At 35.2% G+C, this 25,938-nt stretch overlaps 1 protein-coding gene across 1 annotated transcript in view; it reads left to right on the forward strand.

Annotated features, from left to right (window-relative positions):
• The window catches only part of PAPPA2 (pappalysin 2), a 386,296-nt gene that overhangs the window by 187,989 nt on the left and 172,369 nt on the right, over window positions 1–25,938 (forward strand). The window contains exons 12-13 of the mRNA XM_044674282.1: window positions 13,394–13,529; window positions 15,282–15,498. Of these exons, the coding sequence (XP_044530217.1) occupies window positions 13,394–13,529; window positions 15,282–15,498 (353 nt within the window). The remainder of the gene's footprint in view (window positions 1–13,393; window positions 13,530–15,281; window positions 15,499–25,938) is intronic.

A 25,938-nucleotide genomic window follows, 5' to 3' on the forward strand; every position in this document is an offset into this window, starting at 1 on the left:
CTAAGAAAGCTTTATTTTTTAACATTATACAGTTAGAAACAAATATCGTATTTGAATCCATGTTTTCTTTGTCCAAACCCATAGCTTTTTCTACTAATTATATACACACACATCCATACACGCCAAGACAAAAAGAAGTTGATTCCGAGGTCTTAGTAATATCTTATAATACCAATATCCTTTTCCAAGATGTCCTCCTCCAGGAATCATATATAAAAGCTGTAGTATGGGGTCAGAGACCCAGCCCAGAGCCAAATCGCTATAGGTCATTGAGGTACAGAAACCAGGATAGGCAGATTATTTGGTAACACATCATATTCTTACATATATGGGCCAGTCTGAGTTTGGCTTTGATATAGTAGTTTCTTTCACCTATATCCATTATAAGCAGATAAAACACTTTGTTGCCGATGCCTTGGGAATGCAACTTGTGTTTTCTTTGCCCGAGAGTTCATAGCCTTGATAAATGAATTTGGATCTCCTGGTTGAGAGAAGGGAGAGCCAGTGTGGCATAATGAAAAAGGACCTGAATGGTTAGATAGGAGATCAGAGTTCTTTGAGAGAAAATAGCTGCTGTACCTTGGGAAAATTCATTATTCTCCTTCTTCCTCAGTTTTCTTCTTTGTAATTTGTAGGTAAATAGGGACGACCTGGGTTCAAATCCCAGTTCTGCATGATAGATGCATAGTTCATGCATCTATATAAACTGGAATAAATTGTTATGGAACCATTCTCCACTTCCTTCCATTTCTTCATAGATAACCTCTAAAATCTTGAAAATTTGTGATGGGATGATGCTGAGACACTGCCTAAGCTTGGTACCTGGCATATATTATTATATTTTTATTTTATAATATGCTCTTTATTAAATACTTAATATGTGCATTATAAATGCTTCATACATGCCCCTTTCCTTCCTTCAAAGGTCAGTGGTCTTAAGTCTGACTCTAAGGTCTGCTCATAAACTTCTCTGAATAGCAGTTCCTCATATATAAAATGAAGGGGTCGGGGGAAATTTTGTCCAAACTTTATCTCTTTCACTATCTAGGGTCACAGTGACCACGGGTAAATCACTTAACTTTTCTGACCCTCTGCTTCCTTATCTGTAAAAGGAAGACTTGGGCCTCTCTTGCTTTTTCCAGCTCTAAATCAGTGATCTTATCTTAACACTACTTACTGGGTGTTCTCTAAGATTTCTAGTGGATTTGTGATCAGAGAACTTCAATTTAATTCTCAGCTTTGCTAGGTACCAGCTGTGTGACCTTAGGCAAGTAGCATCGCTCCTCTGGGTCTCTTTCCTCATCTGGAATAAGGAGGTAGTTAGATTCAATGAATTTTCCAGTCTATTCCAGCTCTAAATTCTATAATTCTCCCAGTTCTAATTTTCTATGACTTTATGGATGTCGAGCACAGAACAGATGTTTCCTAAGATGTCAGGCCAGGTCCCAAAAAGGTCCATGATTTTGCTAGACTAGGACAACGGTGCCAGTTGTAGAGGTCCCAGAATGAGGGAGAATTCGAGCTAAAGGCCACATTATATCACTTATCCAAACCCCCATAATTCTCTTTGTCTCTTTTCCACAGAATTATAGCTATAAAGTATTTGTGATAGTAAACAGCTGTGGGCTAAAGAAATAATAATAATAAAAAACTAGCATACCAGGTCATGTCTTCATTTTTTATTAATTTTCTTATTTGGCTACAACTGGATTTTTTTTTCTCTTCTCACAATTTAGGCTTGTAGGACAATGCTAATTGTCAGGACTGTTAAGTACTACAAAGGACACTTCACTTAATCTGGAGGTCATTTTTCTGGCAACTTCAGCTTTCTAGAACATAGCCAAGAACTCTAAATAGCAAGAAAATAAAAAGATCTCTGAGTGGAAAAAGCAAATGCTACAAGACCCATGCACTAAAGTGAATTCATTTTATTCATAGGAAAATCTTTCAGGTTCTTACTTTGATCCCATTTACTCTTATTTTACATATAATTATCACGAATCTTGATCATCTGATTTTCTAAAGCATAGCAAATCAGTTTAAAATGTCCATAGTATGTGGATATATGTATGTTTTTAACATGTCCATAATATGTGGATACATATATGCAGCATACAGAGAGAGGTCACATACTATAGAGGACATATACATATAGAGAGATTATATTATATATACAGGATATTACATACATATGTAGATATTATATATGGACATATACAGATATAACATATATGGAGATTATACAATGTAGAAGATAGATAGATAGATAGATAGATAGATAGATAGATAGATAGATTATACATGGAACATATACATATACGCATACATACAGTTCCTGGTATGCACTAGGTGCTATATAAATGCTCATTTCTTTCCTTCCCCACTATCTCTGTGATCCTGGACAAAACAATTACACTTTCAACCTTGGTTTTTTCATCTGTAAAATGATGAGAAGAATAATAGCACCTGCCTTACAGGTACTATTGGGTTACTGAGAGGATGAAAGGAGATAATGCTTTTAAAGTGCTTTTTTATATATGTAGGAATTGCATAATATCATATAGAAAGATTTATGCCTAAGAGAATGAAAATAATGAATTTAAAAGAAAATCTGGCCCCTTTAAGTGTCCTATTTAGTTACCTGCAATCTTTAGATAGAAGCTCTTCCTGAAGCTCACGTAGCACTGTAAGGAGTAGTTCTCAAGAATAATTTGCCTATATTATGTTATTTGAGGCTCATAGGAAACCTGTAAAACAGATTTTATTTTTATCACCATTTTTGAGAGCAAAAAAACTAAGCCTCAGCAAGGCAAGTGATTTGTCCAGTGGTACACATGTAGTAAGGATAGGACTCAGGATTCACCTTCAGTTTGGGAGTTTTTCTTGACTCCAAGTTAATAGTACCCAACACTGCTTTCATTGGACAAGAGGGAGAAATTACTATAAAATTTCCCTCCCTCTCCCCTTTAAATTTTACTCTGTAAGGGCTATTTTTCACCATTACAGAACAATTTATATTTCCACTGTGGTTTGTTTTCTATTTCTCATGTGATAGTTATTAATCTGTTCATTTTAAAAATATATTTTCATCTTTTGCAGACATCAAAAGTGCTTAGCAAACTTTTGTGTCCGTAATTGTATTTGCTTCCTCACACCCACAACTGAAACTTAGATAGTTCTGCAGAATGCATATACCTAATACTGTACGTGGCATAGAATTGGCACTGAATAGACAGTGATTAATCATCGATTACCACTTTTTCCCCATTGAATCAATTTCTGCCTTTGCTCCTTTGTCCTCCAAGTAATTGCTCTTTAGACACTGGTCTCTATCTTTTTTCAGCTTAGTCTTTTACATGATGTATCCTCCCAGTACAACCTCCTCTTATCTCATTTCACTTTCCATAATCTTTTCTATTCTAGGGTCTCTGCAAAAAAGTATTAGCTAGGGCTAGTTTCCAATGTCACCATCTGGAAAAATATTCCAGGTAGACTGCAGGAGGAAGTCCAAAAACCAGAATGCCAAACTTAAAGCAGAACTCTATCAGTAACTTACATTTCAGACATTGGTAAATTCTTCTCTCTCTCTCTCATTTTCCCCATCTTATACAAATACTAATTATCGGCAATGATATTTAATATTAAAATTATTAAGGGGATATTTGAGAATTTCTCCATATAAGTTTTTGCCACCACAAAAAGCACAACTATAAATATTTTTGTACACACAGGTCCATCCCCATTATGTTTTATCTCTTTGGGATACAAACCCAATAGTGGTATTGCTGGATCAAAGGGAATACATTCTTTTAAAGCCCTTTGGGCATAATTCCAATTTGGCTTCCAGAATGGTTAGAATAATTCACAACTTCACCAGCAATGCATTAGTGCCCCATTTTGCAACATCCCCTCCAAAATTTATTATTTTCCTTTATATATTGGCCAATCTGTTAGGTGTAAAGTGATACCTCAGAGTTGTTTTGATTTGCATTTCTCTAATCATGAGGGATTCAGAACATTTTTATATGATTATTGATAGCTTTGATTTCTTTATCTGAAAACTGCCTTTTCATATCCTTTGACCATTTTCCAATTGGGAATGGCTTGGTTTCTTATAAATTTTACTTAGTTCTTTATATATCTGAGAAATTAGACTTTTTGAATTTGAATTTGAGAAATTAGATAAATATATCAGAGAAATTAGTTATAAAAATGTTCCCCAGTTTGTTACTTCCCTTATAAACTTGGTTGCATTGGTTTTGTTTGCACAAAACATTTATAGTTTAATATAATAAAATTATTCATTTTATATCTTGTAATGCTCTCTATCTCTTGTTTGGTCTTAAATTCTTCCTTTCTCAGATCTGACAGGTAAACTACGCTATGTTCACCCAATTTATCACTCTTTATGTTTTAGTCATATACCCATTTTGAACTTATCTTGGAATGGGGTGTGAGATGTTGATCTGAACCTATTTTTTTCCATACTTTTTTCCAGTTTTCCCAGCAGTTTTGTCAAAGACTGAGTTCTCAAAATCTGGGATCTTTGGGTTTATCAAACCCTAGATTGCTGAGGTCATTGACCCTAATCTATTCCATTGATCCACCTTCTTATCTCTTACTCAGTACCAGATTGTTTTGATGATCATTGCTTTATAGTACAGTTTAAGATCTGGTACTGATAGGCTAACATCCATCACATTTTTTAAAATTACTTCCCTTGATATTCTTGACCTTTTGTCCTTCCAGATGAATTTTGTTATTATTTTTTCAAGTTCTATAAAGTAGTTTTTTGGTAGTTTGATAGATATGGCACTGAATTAATTTAGATAGGATTGTCATTGTTGTTATATTAGTTTGGTCTACCCATGAGCAATTAATGTTTTTCTAATTGTTTAGCTCTAGTTTTATTTGTGTGAAAAATGTTTTGTAATTGTGTTCATATAATTCCTGTGTTTGTCTTCACAGAAAGATTCCCAAATATTTTATATTGTCCAGACTTATTTTAAATGGAGTTTCTTTTTCTAAGTCTTGCTACTGATTTCTGTTGGAAATATATAGAAATGCTGATGATTTATGTGGGTTTATTTTGTATCCTGCAACTTTGCTAAAGTTATTAATTATTTCCACTAGCTTTTTATTTGATTTTCTAGGGTTGTCTAATTATACCATCATATCAGCCTCAAGGAGTGATAGTTTTATTTCCTCATTGCCTTCTTTAATTCCTTCATTTTCTTTTTCTTCTCTAATTGCTACAGCTAGCATTACTAGTACAATATTAAAGATATGTTTTTTAAAATGGAAAGAACCTTAAAAAAACTAGTCAAACAGAAAAAAAAACACTGAAAACTACAGGTTGCCCTTGTAGCCTGGTCCCAATTAATACAAATAATATATCTCATGTAGTTATAACAACAAAATTCAAATACTTTTCTTCATGAGACACTTACAGAGGGGCTTTCGTAGCTTAATAAAACAATGAACTATGCCATACAGGGTTAACCATGATAGACAGGTCATAGTAGAGAGTTCTAACAAAAGGTGATCCACTGGAGAAGGAAATGACAAACCACTCCTGTATATATGCTAAGAAAATCCTATAGATAGTACTAAAATGAGAATAGATATGATATCAGAAGAGAAGTCCCTCAAGTTGGAGGGTATGTAACACATTATGTTCGAAGAGTAGAGGACAACTACAAGTAACTCTGGTACTGATGAAGTTGCTGGGCCAAAGCCAAAAGGAAGCTCAATTGCAGATATGTTGGTGATGAAAGGAAAGTCTGATGCTATAAAGATCAATATTGCATTGGAACCTGGAATCTATGGAACTATGGTCCAAGGGAATCTGGAAATGGTCAAAGAAGAGATGGGTGTCAGAAACCTTAAATGGATGAGAATGGGTAAATTTGATTAATATGATCATTACATACCCTGCTGTGGGCAAGAATCCCTTAGAAGAAATGGAGTATCCCTTACAGTACACAAAAGGGAAAGAAAAGCAGTACTGGACTACAATCTCCAAAATAATAGAAAGATATTTGTTTGAATCCAAGGCAAACTATTCATCATAATAGTAATACAAATCTATGCTCCAATAACTGTTGTTGAAGAGACAAAAGTTAATCAGTTTTCTGAAGACCCACCTACAACATCTTATAGAAATAACATAAAAAAGATGACACATTCATTATAAGGGATAAGAATTCAAAAAATATTTGAAATAAGAGGTAAGTTTGGCCTTGAAATATAAAATCAAACAGGGCAGAGATTAGTAGAGTTTTGTCAAGATAACTTGCTGATCATTGAAAACACTTTTTTAACAACCCAAAAGGTGACTCTACCTGTAGACATTATAAGATGATCAATATCAAAATCAGATTGATTAAATACTTTGCACTCATAGGTGAAGAAGCTTTATTCAGTCAGTTAAAATAAAGCTGCAAATAACTGTGACTCAGAGCTTGAACTTCTTATTGCAAAATCCAGACTTAAAATTGAAGGAGAAAAAAAAGACAACAGCAGATCATATTGGTATAGCCTCAGTAACATTCCTTATGAATATGAAGTGGAAGAGGCAATTAGTTTAAGGAATTCAGTCTGATATATGAAATGCCTGAAGAGCCATAAACAGAGGTTCAAAATATTACATAGGAAGCAGCAACAAAAAATATTCTAAAGAAAAAGAACAAGAAAACAAACAGGATGTCTGATGAGGATTTACAAAGAGCTGAAGAAAGAAGGAAAGTAAAAAGTAAAGGAGAAAGAAAAAAGTAAAATCAGTTGAATATGGAATTCCAGAGAATAGCAAGGAGAGATACAAAGATTTTATTAAACGAACAATGCAAAAAAATAGAAGAAAACAATAGAATGGAAAAGACAAGAAAACTCTTCAAGAAACTAGCCATTGGAGACAGTTAAGGTGACTCTGTGGATTGAGGGCCAAGTCTAGAAAAAGGAGCTCCTGGCTTCAGATACTTCCTAGCTGTGTGACCTTGGGGTAAGTCACTTAACCTCTAGTGCCTAGACCTTGCCACTCTTCTGCCTTGGAACCATTACAGAATATTGATTCTAAGACAAAAGGTAAAGGTTTACAAAAAAAAGAGAGAAGGCAAGAGATACTAAGGGAATCTATCATACAAAAATGGATGTATTAAAACACAAAGATGATAGGGACTTACCAGAAATAGAAGAAATTGAGAAGAGGTGGTGAGAAAATGTAAAAGAATTATAGAAAGGTCTTAATATCACTGACAATGACAGTGATGTGGTTACTGTTCTAGAGCCAGATACCCTGGAGCATGAAGCCAAGTGGGCCTTAAGAAGTATTACTAATAATAAGGCTAGTTGACTTGATGGAATTTCAGCACAATTTTTAAGAGATGATGGTTAAAATGTTACATTCAATATGCCAGCAAATTTGGAAAACTCACCATAGCCTCTGAAATGGAAACAATCAGCTTATATCCAAATCCTTAAGATGGGAAATGGCAAAAATGTTCAAATTAACTGAACAATTAAATTCATTTCACATAGCAACAAGGTCCTGCGTAAGATTCTGCAACCTAGGCTTCATAATTACTAGAAGAACAGCCTGTTTTTCAAAGAAGCAGGTGAACTAGAGACCAAATTTCCAACATTTTCTAGGTTCTGGAGAAAGCAAGGAAGTTTCAGAAAAAAACATCTACTGCATCATTGACTACACTAAAGCATTTGTGTACAACAAAATATAGCAAGTCTTCAAAGATATGGGAGTACCAGATCGTCTTACTTATCTCTGGAGGAATGTGTATGTGGCCAAGAAGCATAGAACATGTTAGAACGAAATACTGAACAACTTATTGGTTTCAAATTGGAAAAGGAGTACGACAAGGCTGAATGTTGTCATCTTATTTATTTACATATGCAGAGTAGATAATATAAAATGACAGACTGGATGAATAGAACTTCAGAATTAAGCTTGTGGAAGTATTATTAGCTATCTCAGATATTCAGACAATACTTCCTGATGGCAAAAAGTGAAGAAGAATTAAGAAACCTCTTGGTAAGGATAAAAGAGAAGAGTGTAAAAGCTGACTTGAGGTTTAACATAAAAAAAACCCTAAAATTTTGGCAACTGATCCTATCACTTTCTGAAAAATACAGGGAAAAGAAATAGAAATAGTGTCAGATTTTACGTTCTTGGGATCAAACATCACTGCAGATGGTGACTGAAGTCGTGAAATTAAGATACTCCTTGGAAGGAAAGCTATGGCAAATCTGGACAGCATGCTAAAAAGCAGAGACATAACCTTGCTGACAAATGTCTGTATAGTCAAAGCTATATTGTTTTTTTTTCCAGTAACAATGGGCTCTGAAATTTGGACTATAAGGAAAATTGAGCATTGGAGAATCAATGCTTTCAAATAATGATACTAGAGAAGACTTTTGAGAGTCCCTTGACAGCAATGAAATTAAATCAGTCAATACTTAAAGAAATTGATTCAGACTTTACATTGGAAGGACAAGAAGATGAAACATAAATTTTTTGACCAAATAATGAGAAGACAAGACTCATTGGAAAGATTGAAGGCAAATGGAAAAGGGGACAGGATGACCAGATAGTGTAATAGAAGCAATGGACATGAGCTTGGACTGACTTTGGGAAGTAGTTGGGGATTGAAGGACCTGATGTTATATGGTCCATGGGTTCATGAAGAGTTAGGTATGACTGACTGACTAAACAAAAACATAAAATTCCAACAATATGAATTCGACCATTTCATAGTATTTACTTTTTTCATTAAAAGGTATTTAGCTGGGGCAGCTGGGTAGCTCAGTGGAGTGAGAGTCAGGCCTAGAGACAGGAGGTCCTAGGTTCAAACCCGACCTCAGCCACTTCCCAGCTGTGTGACCCTGGGCAAGTCACTTGATCCCCATTGCCCACCCTTACCAATCTTCCACCTATGAGACAATACACTGAAGTACAAGGGTTTAAAAAAAAAAAAGGTATTTAGCTGTACTTGATAAGTAAACTTTAAATAATAGAGACCTGAAATTTTATGCATAATACTCCTTCTGTCCTACTTTTTACATAGAAATGCCTAATCTAGTTGGTGTTTGTTAAGTTCAGAATAAAAATTAATTTTCATAACAAAAAAGAAAAAAAGAGCCTTCTTATTTCTTGGCTAATGTCTACAAGTCTCCATTCACCAGAGGGATAATCCCTGGCACTGCCTATATGCCATGGCTAGAGTGTTTCCTCTTCCCCTTCAGAATTGAGAAGTGCCCATAGCTGAAGAAAAAAAAGAGGAAGGGCACAGGGAAAAACAACGAGCCAGTAACAAATCCAATACATTTTTAGACCTCAGAGAAGATTCTTTTCAAGTTTGTGGTGCAGTCTTGGGGTCAGTTCTCCAGGGACCACCACAAAGATGACCAGAAAGCTGAAATACTTGGCCTGCCTGTTTACTAAGTGGGTCTGGGCCTAGAGGGCAGACAAGAGAGATTTCTCTCTCTCAAACTGTTCTGCATTAGGTGAAACATTCCTTTAGTCTTAACATCCCACCACTGGCCCCAGTTGGCTTGGTTGGTTTTATGTGAAGCCTTTGGATCATAAAGTAACTGAGCATTTGAGGTTAGTTTTGCTTTTCACTTATTATTTTTGTTTGTTTGTTTCAAAGAAAGTCCTTTCAGAGTTATGAACAGACTGAATTTCACTGCTGTCCCCTGTGGTCCTGAGGGTTTTGCCTGGCCCCAAGGAAATCTGGGCTTTTCTGAGAAGGTCTGACTTGTCTCTTATGTTTGACAGAGAGCTGATGGGGATTTCCTTCTTTGAAATGTGTGTTTTAAAGGGCACTTTGTCCCTTCTGGGGGTCACGATTTTGATCTAAGAGTTATCAAGACTGGCATTGATTATGGAAAGTTGTCCTCGTATTGTGATCTAGTGATTTAAGGGGACTGTCAGGAGTAGCAAAGGCTACTGTTAACTAGACTGCCCTATCCTAAATTGGCTAAATTAGGTCAATACTGTTGAAATTTCCTAGACACAAGGAACTAGGATACTTGGCAGGGTGAATTTCACTAGTCATAACTAGGGGCAACAAGAGAAGTATTTGATGTAAAACTACAAATGTATGGACCAAAGGAGAAATTTTAGCCAATAATGGCAATAGAACTATCAAGCACAAGGACTAAAAGTGGAAATTCTTACACTATTCATGTATCACTATAAGCAAATTACCCTTGCTTTCAATTCACCTAGTATTTATTAAAAAATAAGTGCAAGAAACTGTGCTTGACTCCTGGGATAAAAAACAAACCAATAAACAAGTAAGATCTGACCTCAAGGCACTTTACATTCTAGGAGGGAAATATGAAATGTAACCATATTGGTAGAGGAACTTTCCCAACCTAGAATTCCATGGTGCCAAGAAAATTTTAGATTCAAATGCTACCTCTCTATTAGTTAAGTCTAAAGAAATTAGCTATATAGTTATTTCTAAGAAAATGAGTGAAACTGGGAATGGTAATAGCATCATTTCACAAAAAAAGAGATAATCAATTTATATATATTCTAGACCTAAGTGGATCGAGACACGGTCACTTGAGAAGATTAGAGGACTCAGAGTATTCTTTAGCTCTCTAGGAAAAAGAAGAAATGCATGACAGAGATAACTATATTCCCAGAATTTTAAAATTCTAATAATTGCCATTTATATAGCAGCCTAAAGTTTATAAAACTCTTTATGTGTTTTATCTTCATAACTTCTCTGTGAGGTAGTTCTATAGTAGAGCTAAGTGACTTGTTTAGAATCACAAAATTAGTACATGTCTGAGATCTGATTTGAACTCAGGAAGATGAGTCTTCCTAACTCCAGGCTTTGTGCTAATGTAGCTGCCGATAATGTAGCTTTCCTATATTAGAAGAGAAATACAGAATGCATCTCATTGTTCTGCTAAAGTTATCTGCATTTTTCAAGTTGCACAGACAACTAGGCATCTGGCATCCCATGCCAGATCAACCACTGTTTCTAACTCTTTTCTTAAAGTATATTCCTGAGGTGCAATTGCTTCCCTCTAACTAGATCACCTATATGTCATGTTTCCCTGTGGTATATATTAAAATATCCCCCAAAAATCTTAGTGTTAGCCTTTCCCACAAACTAAGCCACTGGACATCTTAATATCCCCCAGCAATTAGCTTTTGCAGTGGTCTGAGTTTCAAAGAATTTAAAGGAGCCTAGATGAAATGTTGGTCTTGGACTCAGGCCCAAGAAAAAAGGAATCCACATCATAAGAACAACCACTATACCAGCTGGTTTCCTGGTGAATAGTGTCAGTGAAGAGACCAGGATGAAGGCATTGAGAAGACTCATTTCTCCTGTCCTTCTAGGCAGATATTCCCTTCTGTCAGATTTGAAGCCTACTGGATGGAAGCCACCACATGCATACTTGGTCTTCATATTTGTTCCTTGGCTCTGAAGGGGCCTGCTCTTCCCACCCCAAGCTTTTTACCCAAAAGGCCTCTTTGTTTTTTTACAAAATGGAAAAGATTAAGGGAGTTCCTTGGGGACTTTGAATTCCTTTCTGTTCCAGTAGACTCAGGGCTGAGGGCTTTGGAAATGTCTCTTGGTTACCTTGTGATATATTTCAAATTTTGCTCTCAGATGACCCCAATCCAATCCATTTGAGATTATTCAGTGTTAGAGAAGAATTAGGTGATGTAGTAGATAGATGACTAGGCTTGCAACCAGGAAGACTTGAGTTCAGACTCTGACTTGGATACTTACTAGGTATATGACCTTGGACAAGTTATTTAAACTCAAGTGTAAAATGATGGGATTGGATTCAGTGAACTATAAGATCTCTTCTAAACATGAATTGATGAACTTCATACCTTTTATTATATACTGTACATTTAAGTTTTGGGTATTTCTATTTCCTCTCCTCTCCTCCCATCTCCTTTCTTCTCCTCTCCTTTCCTCTCCTCTTCTTTCTCTTCTCTTCTCAAAATATTTTTGATGAAAAGAAGATAATGGACAAAGAGAAGGAAAGAACTCAACTAAAGAGGACAGATATAATTTTCCTCAATGGGGGTGGGATTGAATTGAGGGATTTTTGCCATGCTGCCTTCTCACATTCATCAGCTCTTATTAATTAAGCTAACATATACAATCATGCAAATTACTACTTCGTGGGCCAGGGAAAAACCATGGATTGGTTAGAAAGATAATGTAGCTTCTAAGCTTTGGAGATTCATCACATTAAGTGAGTTCTCTCCTTGTCACATCCTGCTCTGAAACTGAGGGCAGTTTTTCTGGGGTCTAATTATTCTTGTTTCATTACTGTGTAGTGGCAGTAATTCCATCAATATCGATCTAGACACTGCTGAGTTACATGCTATGTGTGCACCAAAGAAGGTGGAAATTTTGTCCTCAGTATCAATTTAGATCAATAAAAATGGCTAACAGTTTAGGTGGGCTTCAGTGTTCTAAGGGGAAGTACATGAAATGTGAGAAAGTAAGGAAGTATAGAACATCGTGATTCATTGGCATTAAAATGACCACTGCATTTATCTATGTAGAACACAGAGTCTAAGAGATATTTATAAATCTAAAGCTGGAAGAGACCTTAGAGGCCAACTAGTTCAACTTATCTTAGTTTGAAGATGAGAAAAGGATTTCAGAATCATAGAGGTAGCAAGCAGTAGTACTAATATTTTAGTTAGAGTTTCTGACTCCAAATTCATTTCTTTTTCCCTTATACCATGTTGCCTGGTAATCATTTAAACCATTATGTTCTAGGAATCAAAACTACTTCAAGAAGGCATCTGGTCCTCCTGCTTTGAAGCATTTGTCTGCATCCTAACTGCAATTTGTGCTTGAGGGTAGGGGTGGGATTTACAATGAAAGCATAACCAGGCCTTGTGGCATCATGAGAGTAATGCTGGAGAAGACTTTGATAATTCCAACTATAACCTCAGCAGACTTTGCTTCCCATACCCAATCACCCAATCTCTTTCCACTTTCCCACTCCATGTTCTCATCATCATGGCAACTCTACTCGTTTTCTTGGACTATATCTTTGTCCTCCTTCAGGAAAAGCTTGTTTCTGTTCCTCCTCCATCCTCTACCCCACTTCCTCCCCCATGTTATCTATGTGAGCTTTACCCTGCCTGTTTTATGTCTGAAGTTCCTTTAGAGTTCACCTTTAGTATTTAATAAAAAATGGAACTTAGTGTATTCTTCATTATCTTTAACTGATGTGTTTTATTTCAGTTTTCACTAATTGGAAGCAATACTATGTTTGGTAGACTAGAATCATTTCAATGGCTGCTCTATTGTAATGTGGTAGATATTTTTATTGATATAAAAGCAAATTATGAGTCATACATATGTGTATTTGTGCCTAGGTATGCTTTGACCAACCTGGAGTGGCCACCACAGTTTTCATTTTCTTGGCATCTGATGGCATGGTTCATGGGGAAAAGCAGCAGCCAACAGTGACCCTTCATTTGACTGATGCCAATGGACAAAACCACTCACTTGGTAAGTGTGATGTTTCTCCCTTCAAAATGAAGAGGAAAGGTAGTCACAGATAAAATTGCAAGGAGCCACAAAATGAAAGAATTTCTTCCCTTGATTTTGTTCTCTGCTTGTATTTCTTGTACCCCTTATGTATGAACATTTCTTTGAATTAAAAAATTGGGAAAATCAGAAAGCTCAATCAATTGGTGAATCATATAGGATGATGCCAATAGTATACCATATACCACTTAATATTATTATAATTAAGACTATGATTTCTTCATTTATGGCCTGTGTTCATAAATAGTTTTCACTTAGTGAAAATCTGAATTCAGCTTGGAGGGTTTCTTCATTCTGAAATCTTGGCATCTGACTTCCTCAAAGGCATGCTCAATAAATCAATAAACATTGACTTAATGCTTATTGGTTGATGATCATATGGTTAGGCATTGTTCTGGACACTGGGGGTACAAATGAAATAGTTCCTTCTTACAAGAAGCTTACGTTTTAATGAGAGAGGCAAAAGGATAAATCTGTATAATAAATCTATTCAGACTGAAAGAAAGAGAATAAATACAAAGTAATTAAATACAAGGTAATTTGAGTAGGAGAGCACTAACAATTGCAGGACCCAGGAGAGGCTTCACTTCATAAATTATGCTTGATATTCATCTTCAAGGAAGAGAAGAATTCCATTAGACAATGTTGAAATATAGGGGAGAGCTATGCAAAGACGTGGAGATGAGAGATGATGTGACCTGGGTAAGGAACAGACGTTAGGCCACCTTGGTTGGATTGCAAAGTGTGGGAATATGTATAATATAACATGAGGCTGGGAAGATAGACTGGGGACAGCTTGTAAAGGGGCTTTAAAGATAAAAGGAAGTATTTATATTTTATGCTGTAGGTAATAGGAAGCCAAATTGTGAGGATAAACTGAGATAATCAATGTGAAAATATTTCAAATGTGATATAATTAAGAGGGAAGTGATTTTTTGAGGAGTTATTTTTTTCTTCCCCCAGTTTGTGTCTTTTCTTGAAGCAGAATGAAAGGAATTTTAAAGGTATACACCAAGAACAAGCTCCTACTCAGGCTAATAGTCTTGTTCCTTCTTACTACCCAAAGATAGAGATTGACTAGCAATTTACCCTTTGTTCATCCCTGAATATAAAGGATGTTGGGGAATCACTGCTTCCACAGGAGAATTAGGCAGGCTATATGTTTCTCAAGCCCTTTCCAAAGGAACCACTCAAAGGGAAATGCACAAAAACTTCCACAAAGATACATTTGAGAAGGAGATCCTTGGCATTGTAGGTATTCAGTATAACATCCTAATTTGAACTTTTTAAGCATTACAATTCTAAAATAACATCTCTTAGAAAATTGTGGAAAACTAGCTGATCAGATGACCAGAAGCAGAAAAGTCTTTTCTGCTGTCATATAATGTTCTAAATTTACTATTTCCATCAGGAAGTTTTACCTATCAAGATTAATGTTCTACCTATGCCACTTATGTAGCTATTTCCCCCCCTTTCATGAATCTATTCCTCATTCCTCTTCTCTGTGATGGAAAGAGTCATAGATAATTACATATGGTGCATATGGCTTTAGCTGACTATTTGTAAGATTTAAAAAAATATTTTGTTAATCAGGAAATTAATAAGATACTCAGTAAAAACTTAGTGTCTCTGATTTAGATCCCTGGAAGATTTCCTGGTCAGATGCTACAAATTTAGGTTGCTCGTAATCATAAGTTTTTTCTTTCTTCACAGGAACCTATGAATTATCATGCCAGCATAACCCATTGGTTATTAATGTGACCCACAATCTAAATTTCCTTTTTCACCAAACCACCTCAGTGTTGCTTAATTTCTCTTCACCATTTGTGGGCATCTCAGCAGTGGCCCTAAGGACTTCCTTAACTATTAGTCCTTTAGCTCCCAACAACTGTGTCCCAGGGCATGAAGAACATGGACACCAACAACCAAGGTACAATGTCTCTTTATACTCTTTTTTTCTCCTCCACTACTGGGCACCTTCCAGTAGTAAAGTTCAGCTTTTAGGATGGATGCTCAATAATTTTGTGAATGACTATGACTTACAAAAGTATTCATGATGCTAAAAAGCAGAGGATGCTAACAATTTATGAAGAGAATATTAGTATTATATTTTAGAATTTATTCTTTGTTTGGTCAAAACTTTCTACTTGTATCTTATAATATTCCCACTTACAAATTTTCTATTTAAGTCATATTTGACCACTATCCTCAGATATGTCCTCTATTTTCTCCCTCTTTGTCTTTGTTCACACAATTTCCCTTGTTGCTCTTGCATAATCAGGTTTTCAGGTGTGTGTGTGTGTGTGTGTGTGTGTGTGTGTGTGTGTGTGTGTGTAAAATCCCCCTCCAATGCTTCATTGTGGCATGGTAATTATTCTTGTTTCTAAAGGAAATGTCAGTGAAGTTCAGGTTTGAGTGGGGCTTGGAAATCTGAAGAGATTTTGAGTGTGGGCTGCACAAGAGATTGTCAACTGTCAACAGAATTTATGTAACAAAATATAGGAGAAATTTTTTAGCAAGCTGACTGAAGGAAGTCTTATCCCACTGGAGGACCATCTAGCCAAGCTATGGAGTGATTGCGAACCATTATTAAGTTTGTAGCCCAAGGAAATAAAAAACATAAACAGGAAGGAGCTATATGTGCAAAAATATTTAAAGCAACTCTTTGTGTGAGCACAGAATTGTAGTTAGGAGATACCTACCCATCAACTGGAAAATGGCTGAGTAAGTTATAGTATATGACTGCAATGGAATACCATTGAGCTGTCAAAAAAGAAAAGCAGGAGAATCTCAGAGAAACCTGGAAAAGCTTACCTGAACTGAAGCAGAGTGAAAAGCAGGACAATAGTGTACACGACAGCAATATTATATGATGAACAACTGTGAATAACAGCTATTCTCAGCAATACAGTGATCCAAAACAATCTCAAAGGACAGAATACCTTTGGTTTTTATAGAAAGAACTAATGGAATCTGAATCCAGACCAAAACAAACTTTTTCCACTTTCTTATTTTTTTTTGTTCAAATTTCCTTCCATAGAAAAATTAATATGGAAAAATGTTTTACATGATTGTGCCTGTAAATCTCAATGGGAGTGGGGGAGAGGGGAAAAGACAGAGAGAATTTGAGATTCTAAATCATTTTTAAAATGTTGGAAATTTTTTGCATGTAATTAGAAAAAATAAAATAGAAAGACTTTATCAATTATTTTTGGTCCTACATTTTGGGAATTATTTCTAATCTTTCTTAGCTTTCTCATTTGGAATGATCATTTATCAGATTTTGTCTTGATGTTAACTTGCTTCTGAATCCTAGACCATGGAACTCATTGCAAAGACTGTTAGTGCCTCAACCTTCATCTTTTCCAGTTACAGCCTCCAGCTAGCATTGGGTCTTGAATTCTGGGATCATGGAGCTAAGTCTTCCCTCTATGCCACTTTCTGTTTATGATGTGGTTCCCACTCTCATGTTCCTTCAGGCATCCTAGACTGATATTCTTCTCTGGTTTTGAACTAGTGGCCCATACATAGCTCCCTTCTTATTGTATGAGCTTAAGTTGACAAGTATTTATCTTATATATAAAATTAACAATCAATAGTGGATGTATTTGAAAAATTCCTTGAAATTTTCTTCCCCATCATCCTTTCCTTCCTCATCTTCTCCCTTCTCTTTTTCTTCCTCTTCTTTCTTCTCCTCAAACTCTTCTGTTTTCTTTTCCTCTTCATTTAACACCTAATATAATACTTCCCAAGTTGTAACTGTTTGTCAGTTAGATAGTTTATCACATTTTGGGGTTCCACCATTTACCAGGCTAAGAAAGCCTGTGTACCTTTCCTCTAAGGTAGATGGTGTAAATCATAGAATTTAGAAACAGAAGTGATCTCAGAAATTGTGTAGTTCATTTAAGTCTCTCATTTATAAGCACTAACAAACTTTTACCTATTTCCTTATGCAAAAGATTACAAAAAGAGGATTTTATTTGAAACACTGAATATTATTATGCATACTATTTATATTGTTCTTAAATTTTCACCTCAAATTAGGAAGAACTTTGTTTTCTCCCAAATTTTTATTTATTTTTAGCATTTTTAAAAATTAAATATTCTATATTTTTTCTCTCCTTCCCTCCTCCCCCAACCATTGTAAAGACAAGCAATATATCGATTATACATGTGACTTGTAAGGACCAGAAATGTTAGGGGCAAAAATAAAAGGATTGGACTAAATTTATAAGAGTGTGGTCGCCAAGAATTATTACTCAATTCAAAATGATTTTTTATGGCAGTTTATTTATAAAAGGAGAAAGACTGAAAGTAAGAAAATCAGAGAGAGTAGATACCAGGCAGGGCTTCAGAGGCCCCAGAAAAGGGGTCCCAGAGGTAAACTAAACAAGGGTTTTAGCCACGAGGCCTTCTCCAAGATGAGGGGCCAATCCAGTGGCTTGTATCTCCAGAACAAGTCAGGGAAAGGAAATCAGTCATTTTCACTCACCCATGTGATACTCCTAATAGAAAGCAGTCCTCAGCCAGAGCTCCTCCAGGGTCAAGTTGAAGGCAAAAGCTCTCCTCACAGGAAGTTCTTGCCATTTATAAAGACCATTCCTTTCATCACTTCCTGTGCCTTCCTTCCATTTTACATGGACCAATTACAGCTAAAACTTTGCTTAGGACTGCTCAGGGGGCAGTCAGTCGATTCTGATTCGTCACTTATTATAGCATGTGGGTCACAGACCTACCCATACTTAAGGATAAGTGCGTGTATACACTTCTGGTGATAAAATCTAAAAATGGGCAGGGAAGAGTTAATCCCATCTTCACAAACTTCATAAAAATATATTTCCACATTAGCCATATTACATAAAAAATAAGGAGGAAATTATATTTCAATTTTTACTCAAAGTTTATTGTTTCTCTCTCTGGAGATAGTTGTTTTTTTCCCTTCATTATAAATCTTTTAGAACTATTTTGGATCATTTTCTTGATCAGAATAGCCAAGTATTTCACAATTAATTATCCTTACAATATTATTGTTATTCTTCACAATGATTCTCTGGTTCTTCTCAGTTCATTTTATATCAGTTCATATTGGTCTTGCCATGCTTTTCCAAGACCACCCTTTTCATCATTTCTTAAAGAGCACAATAATACTCCATTGCAATCATATAGAACAACTTGTTCAACTACTCCCCAAATTGATGAAAATCCCCTCAGTTTCCAATTATTTGCCACCAGAAAAAGAGCTGCTACAAATAATTTTGTAAATATAGGGATTTTTCCTTTTCCTTTTATCTCTTTGGAGTATAGACCTAGTAATGCAATTACTGAGTCAAAGGGTATGCACTGTTTTTTTAGCTCTTTGGACATAGTTGTAAATTGTTCTCTATGATAGTTGGTATAAGGTGGTATCTTGGAATTGCTTTAATTTTCATTTGTCTAATCGTTAGTTATTCAGAACATTTCTTCATTTCACTATAGATATCTCTGATTTCTTCTTCTGAAAATTGTCTATTCATATCCTTTGTCAAATAGTGAATGACTCTTATCTCTTATGAATTTGACTCAGTTTGCCATATATTTGAAAAAAAGAGACATTTATTAAAGAAAATTGTAAAATTTTTATATCTCCTCATTATCTATAGTATCTTTTAGTAAAATGTATTCCTGATTACCTATCTCTTTTAATGAGGTCTATTTTTACTTTTACTTGTGTGAGATCATGTCTGCTATGCCTCCCTTTTTAACTTGCACTGGAGCATAATAAATCCTGCTCCAGTCATTTATTTTAATTCTCTGTGTGTCCTTATGTTCCAAATATGTCTCTGATAAACAATATATTTTTGCATTCTGCTTTGTAATCCATTCCGTTATCCAGTTCCATTTTATGGATGAGTTCATCCCATTTATATTCACAGTTATTATTATTATATATTTCCTTTCATCCTATTTTATTCTGTTGATTCTTATCTCTGTTTTTGACCTATCCCTCCACAAAAGGCTATTTTGCTTCTGACCACAGCATCCCCTTTAGTCACTCCTGTAAGAAGGAAAAAGGGGTTTTATGGGTTCAATATATTAAAAGATGGTCGCCAGTGGATTGAACTATTATCAATCCTCAATTAGAAATAATCTCATCAAAATTGACTTTTATGGAAGTTTATTTACAATTAAGAAGAGAGAGAGGAAAGAAGGAATTAAGAATCTAACCCAGAAGATAATTTCGTATGATCCTCTAATTAATCCAGGTAGATCTTAACCCTCAGCCAAGAGTTAGAGGGCCAGAGGCCCGGAGGTGAATGGAGCAAACTTCATTCACTGAGTCTACTAAAAGAAATTTCTTAAGAGAAATTCAGGAAGATTCAGTCAGTCTTTAAACTCACCATGTGGAATTCAAAGAAGATATTAAAAACAATCTCACCAAGGTCTCAGCATTCCAGCATTCCTCCACGAACCAGAAAAGGTCCGTCACCAGATGCCCTCTTCAGCTGAAGATCTCTCACTCATTCGACTTCCTCTTTTTAAAGGGGTCACTTATGCGTCATTTCCTGCATTCACCTCCAATTTGCATGTCCAATTACAATAGATGATTCTCATAGTACTGCCTAGGGGGCAGTCAGTTGATCCTGATTGGTCACCCACTCTAGCACACTTGGTTACATACCTCTCAGAATTAGAGGTGTTCTCACTTTTGGTGATTAAATCTAAATATGGGCAGTGTAGACTTAATCCAATTATCACATTCCCCTTCCATATCTCTAATTCCCATCCCCTCCTATTCATCTAATGAGTAAGACAGTTTTCTAAACTAATTTGAGTGTTTACATATATATTTTTTTGTTTACATATATTTTTGAAGGAAAGGTTTATGGTGCAGTGAGTAGAGTTCCAGGCTTAGAGTCAAGGAGACTCATCTTCCTGGGTTCAAATCCATTCTCAGAACTCAGACACTTAGTAGCTGTGTGACCGTCACTTAACATTGTGTACTTCAGTTTATTTATATGTAAAATGAGCTTGAAAAGGAAATGAGAAACCACTCCATTATTTTTGTCAAGAAAACTCCAACAGGGGTCATGAATAGTTGGACATGACTGAACAACACACATTCTTCCCCTTTTGAATCAATTCTGATGAAAATGATGTTCAAGCATTGCTCATTCACCCCATTTTCTATCCACTCTGAAAGCTCTTCTTGCATATATCTTTTTTGTGAGGAAATTTGCTCCATTATACCTCTCCTTCCCCTTTATGCTACTATAACTCTCTTTCTTACCCCTTCCCTTTTTTTTTATTTTTATTTTTATTTTGGAAATCATCCCCATATAATTGACTCACACCCATTTATCTGTGTAAATTCCTTTTAACTACCAAAATAATAACTATCTTAAAAGTTTATATGTGCCATCTTCCCAAATAGAAATGTAGGCCATTTACTTCATTTTTTGTTATCAATGCTCTTTAATGTCTATCATTTTATATTTCTCTTGAATCTTGTATTTAAATGTCAAATTTTCTATTCTGCTTTGGTCTTTTCATTTCTTCTTTCAAAGCAGTGATGGGCAAACTATAGCCTGTGGCCAGATGCGGCCCTCTGAAATGTCCTATCTGGCCATGTGACATTATTCCTAATCTGACGAATACAATGAGTAGGATACAATACAAAGAAACTTCCAAAGAGTTGCCTTAGAAACAGACTGACAGATGAGCATTTCCTTTCCTTTGGTCCCCTCTTTAAAAAGTTTGCCCATCACTGCCTTAAAGGATTATTCTCATTTTTTTTGGGGGGAGGTTATTCTTATTTGTCATTCTAGTTCATTTCCCTTCTAGAATATCATATCCTGACCCATCCACACTCTTTTAATGTGAAAGCTTCTAAATCTTGTGTGATCCTGATTGTGATTTCACACTATTTGAATGATTTCTTTCTGGCTGCTTACAATATTTTCTTCTTGACCTAGGAGCCCTGGAATTTGGTTACAGTATTTTTGTTAATTTTCCTTTTGGGGATTACTTTCAGGAAGTAATAGGTAAATTCTTTAATTTTACTTTCTGGGCAGTTTTCCTTGGTAATTTCTTGAAATGGGATGTCTAGGCCCTTTTTTGATCATGGCTTTCAAGTAGTTCTGATATTAATTTTCCTTGATAGATCTCAGGTAGTCCAGTAATTCTTAAATTATCTCCCCTTGATCTATTTTCCATGTCAGTTATTTTTTTCTACTGAGATATATCACATTGTCTTCCATTTTTTTCATTTTTAAATTTTTTTTGTATTATTTTTTGGTGTCTTATAGAATAATTAGCTTCCACTTGCCCAATTTGAATTTTTAAATAATAATTTTCTTCAGTAACTTCTTGTACAGTCTTTTTCATTTGCCTATTCAGTTTTTGAAAAATTCTTCCTCTCCAATTGCCCCCCCACCAGTGAATGCTAGTTTTTGAGGCCTTATTTTATTCAGTATTTTTTGTGTCTCTTTTACCAAGCTCTTAATTTTCTTCTCATAATTTTCTTGCACCACTTTAATTTCTTTTCCTAATTTTTTCACCACTCTTATCTTTTTTAATGCTTCCAACAATTCTTGTTGACTTTGAGTCCTTTCAGAATTTCTCTTTAAGACTTTGGTTGTAACTGTTTCCCAATGATGCCTTCTTCTGAATTTATATCTTGATCTTCCATATCACCACAGTAGCTTTTTATAGTGAAGCTGCTTTTTGTTGTTTGCTCATTTTCAAGCCTACATTTGACTTTGAACTCCATGGTAAGGTTTGGCTTTGTTCATCTTGAGGTGAGGAGGCATTGTGCCACACTTCGGGCTTTTTCATGTTGCTCTTTTCAGAGTTAGTCCTGGGATTCTGAAAATTTTGAATAATTTCAGGGTGCTACAATCTAAAGAGTAGTCATTGCTTTCCTGTTGTTTGGTCTTTACTCAGAAAATGTTCTCTCCTGCAATTGCAAGGACTATCACTCCTCTTGGCCCTGGAACTATGACCAGGTGCCCTGTTCCCCTGAATATGAAATCACTAGCACTCTTCTCTGCCTTCAAACTATGACTAGGGCCCTACATGTATGGCCTACCAGGACCATACATGACTGATCATAAGTACTCCTTTCTGCCCTGGAAATGTGACCTAGAACTGTTGTCAATCAGCACCAGCTACAAAAGTTATTACAAAAGGATTCCCTGCAGTCTCTTTCTGACCAATTGTCTGACCCCCTTAACATTGTCTTTGTGCCCACTGCTCCTGGCGATGCTTACTACCACTGCATGTATTCCAGGTTGATTCCCTAACCAAGTGTCACAAACTTCAGTTGTGGACCTTCTAAGTTGTCTTATATTGGGAAAATTTCTCACTCTGAATTTCTGTTGGCTCCAGCATTCCAAAATTTGATCAAGAAGCTATTTAAAGTTATTTAGAGGAGCCTATTGTAAGAGTTGATCTGGGTTGCTTCCTCTACGCCACCATAGTGGCTCTTCTATGTATATAAAATATATATATTTTTTTCCATTAAGAAAACTTTATTTGTTATATGACTTTATTTACTATAAAATTGTTAAATATTCATCATGTATATGTACATATACATTTTTAAAAGTACGTATGCCACATGATGTATTAGACAAAGAACTGGTATTGGAGTCAGGAACATCACATTTCAAGCCCAACCTCTGATGCATACTGGTTATGTGATACAGGGCAAGTCACTTAACTTTTGAGTATTCTAGATAAAACTCTTGACTTTTTGGTTGTAGAGAAGGTGGTGACCTACTTTGGTCAAGGACTTTTCGAAATCTTGGAGTTCTCTATATAATTGAAATCACAGGCTTGGTCCAAAAAATTCAGCATACTAATTCCAAATCTGCCTCAATTGATCGAGTTGAAATATGAGCCTCCTTCTATACCCCTCTGTGCATTTTTATTAAATGTTTCATTGGTGTTTCATTCTTTTCTTCATTTTTTTTGAGGAGGGCATCATGATCCACTCCCTTTATTACCACACCAACAAACTCTCCCCTGTGACAAGTTAACATAGTCATGCAAAAGAAAAGAAATCCATAGATTTTCTATGTCCAAAAATGTTTGTTTCATTCTTCCCTTCTCCCAATCACTTTTCAGTTAAGAAGCCTTCTGAAGTCATAGTTGGCTAGTGCATTTAGAGATTGTTTCAAAGTTGTAGAGCTTGTTTCAAAGTTATTTTATGATAGTGTTTTAATTGTATAAATTGATCTCCTAGTTCTGCTCAGTTCCCTCTCCCTCAGTTCATACAAATATCTCCTGGTTTCTCTGATTTAATGTCCATCATAATTTTTATGACAAAATAATATTCCTTTACATTTATATGCCATATTTTTTCAGTCATTTTCTATGTGTTAAGCTATTCCTTAGTTTCCAATTGCTTACTACAACAAAAAATGATACTAAAAATATTTATTTCGGTAAATATGGGTCTCCTTAGGGTATATAAACCTACTACTGATATCACTTAAAGGTCATGAAACAGTTTAGTGACTTTTTAGATATATTTTTAATTGCTTTCCAGAATGGTTTAATCAATTTACTACTATACTGACAGTACACATGTTTTTTTTCCTCACACATTCCTTCCAACATTTCATTTTTCTTCTCGATCATATTTGCTAATTACGATAATATGAAGTAGAAATTCAGAGTTGTTTTAAAAATTGGTATTTCTCTTATTGTTAGTTACTTGGAACAATGTTTTTTATATGATGATTGATAACTTTCTTCTCTTTTGAGAAATGCATATCCATACCTTTTGACCATTCATCTATTAGGTAGTAACTCTTGTTCTTATGTATTTGAATTGCTTTCCTATAGATCTTGGATATCATTAAGAAGTTCACTGCAAAGATTTCTATCAGCTAAGATACCTACCTCCTATCCATAATCATAGAATATATCACTTTTCCTATTCCTCTAATTTACTGTGTGATACCTAGGATTTATATCTAGGTCATGTATCCATTTGGAGTTTATTGTGGAATATGGTGTGAGATGTTAGTCCAAACACAGTTTCTGCCAGGTTGCTTTCCAGTTTTCCCAGATGTTTTTTGTTGAATAGTGATTCCTTACTCTAGTAGCTGAACTCTTGGGTTTATTGAACACTATTATACTATGTTTATTTGCTTCTAGATCTTGTGCAATTTTTTAACCAGTACCAAATAATTTTAAGATTATTGTTTTGTAAAATGATCAGAGATTAGTTGCTGCTAAATTCCATTCTTTCCTGCTCTTTGTAAACTAAATTTCATGAGATTCTTTATCTTTTGTTCTTCCAGATAAATTTTATTGATACTTTTTTGCTAATTCTATAAAGTAATGGCATGAGATAAGTTAAGTGAATAGTGCTATCATTTCTATTGCCATGGTTCAACCAATAATCTTTCCAAATGATTAAGTTCTATATTTATTTCTGGGAAGAGAATTTTTAATTGATTTCATATAATTCCTATGTTTGTCTTAGAAGGAAGATTCCCAAATATTTTATATATTCTGTAGTTATTCTGGATGGAATTTCTCTTCCTGTTGAACTTTTTTTGTTAATATATGAAAAGACTAATGACATACCCAAATCCCACATTTAACAGGTGAAGAAACTAAGATTCAGAGTGACTTAAGACTATATTAGTTATAAATAGCATAAATGCAAATACAAATAAATGAATGGGGCTACAGCAATATTCTAATACTATCATTCCTTCCTCCAATCAACTCCTACTAAATACTAGTATCATTCAGTCATTCTTATTCCTTGATTATGTCAGCCTCATCAATAAGAGATAGAGTTCACTTTAAATTACTCTTTAGTGTATAGTGCCCTACTGGCTCATAGTTTAAACAAATGGAAATTTTAACAATAAGTCAAGTTTGGCAACCTCTGTTTCCTTATTGGAGAGAAGAGAGAGGCATTTCACATAACCTGTTAGCAGTAGCAGGGTGAATGCCTATATTTCTGTTTGAGTAGATTTTTTTTAGCTCCTGGGTATCCTTGGAATAAAAACTCTTCCCTCTAACTCAACAATCTCGGTGATCTGCTAAACTGAACTTTATTTCCTTGGAGTTTCAGTCCAATCCCATGCTGGTCCATTCTGTCTCTTAATTGATTTTCATCTTTATTTTATTATTTTTCCCCCTGAAAGTCAAACAAATGATGTTCTGTGATCTATGAGCATTTTTAGCCCAAAGGCCTCTGGAGGTCTTGACAAAACACTCAAAGGTAAGTTATATTTATTCAGAATGAGTATAATATCACATATAAGCCACAAGGAAACCAGCACAGTACAGATAGCAAGAGTGAGGACTATTTTGGTCTTATATCATATAGCTCATAGACACAAAATTGGAGGGAAAGCAAGGA

This window comes from Gracilinanus agilis, chromosome 4, assembly GCF_016433145.1.
Source record: "Gracilinanus agilis isolate LMUSP501 chromosome 4, AgileGrace, whole genome shotgun sequence".
NCBI lineage: Eukaryota > Metazoa > Chordata > Mammalia > Didelphimorphia > Didelphidae > Gracilinanus > Gracilinanus agilis.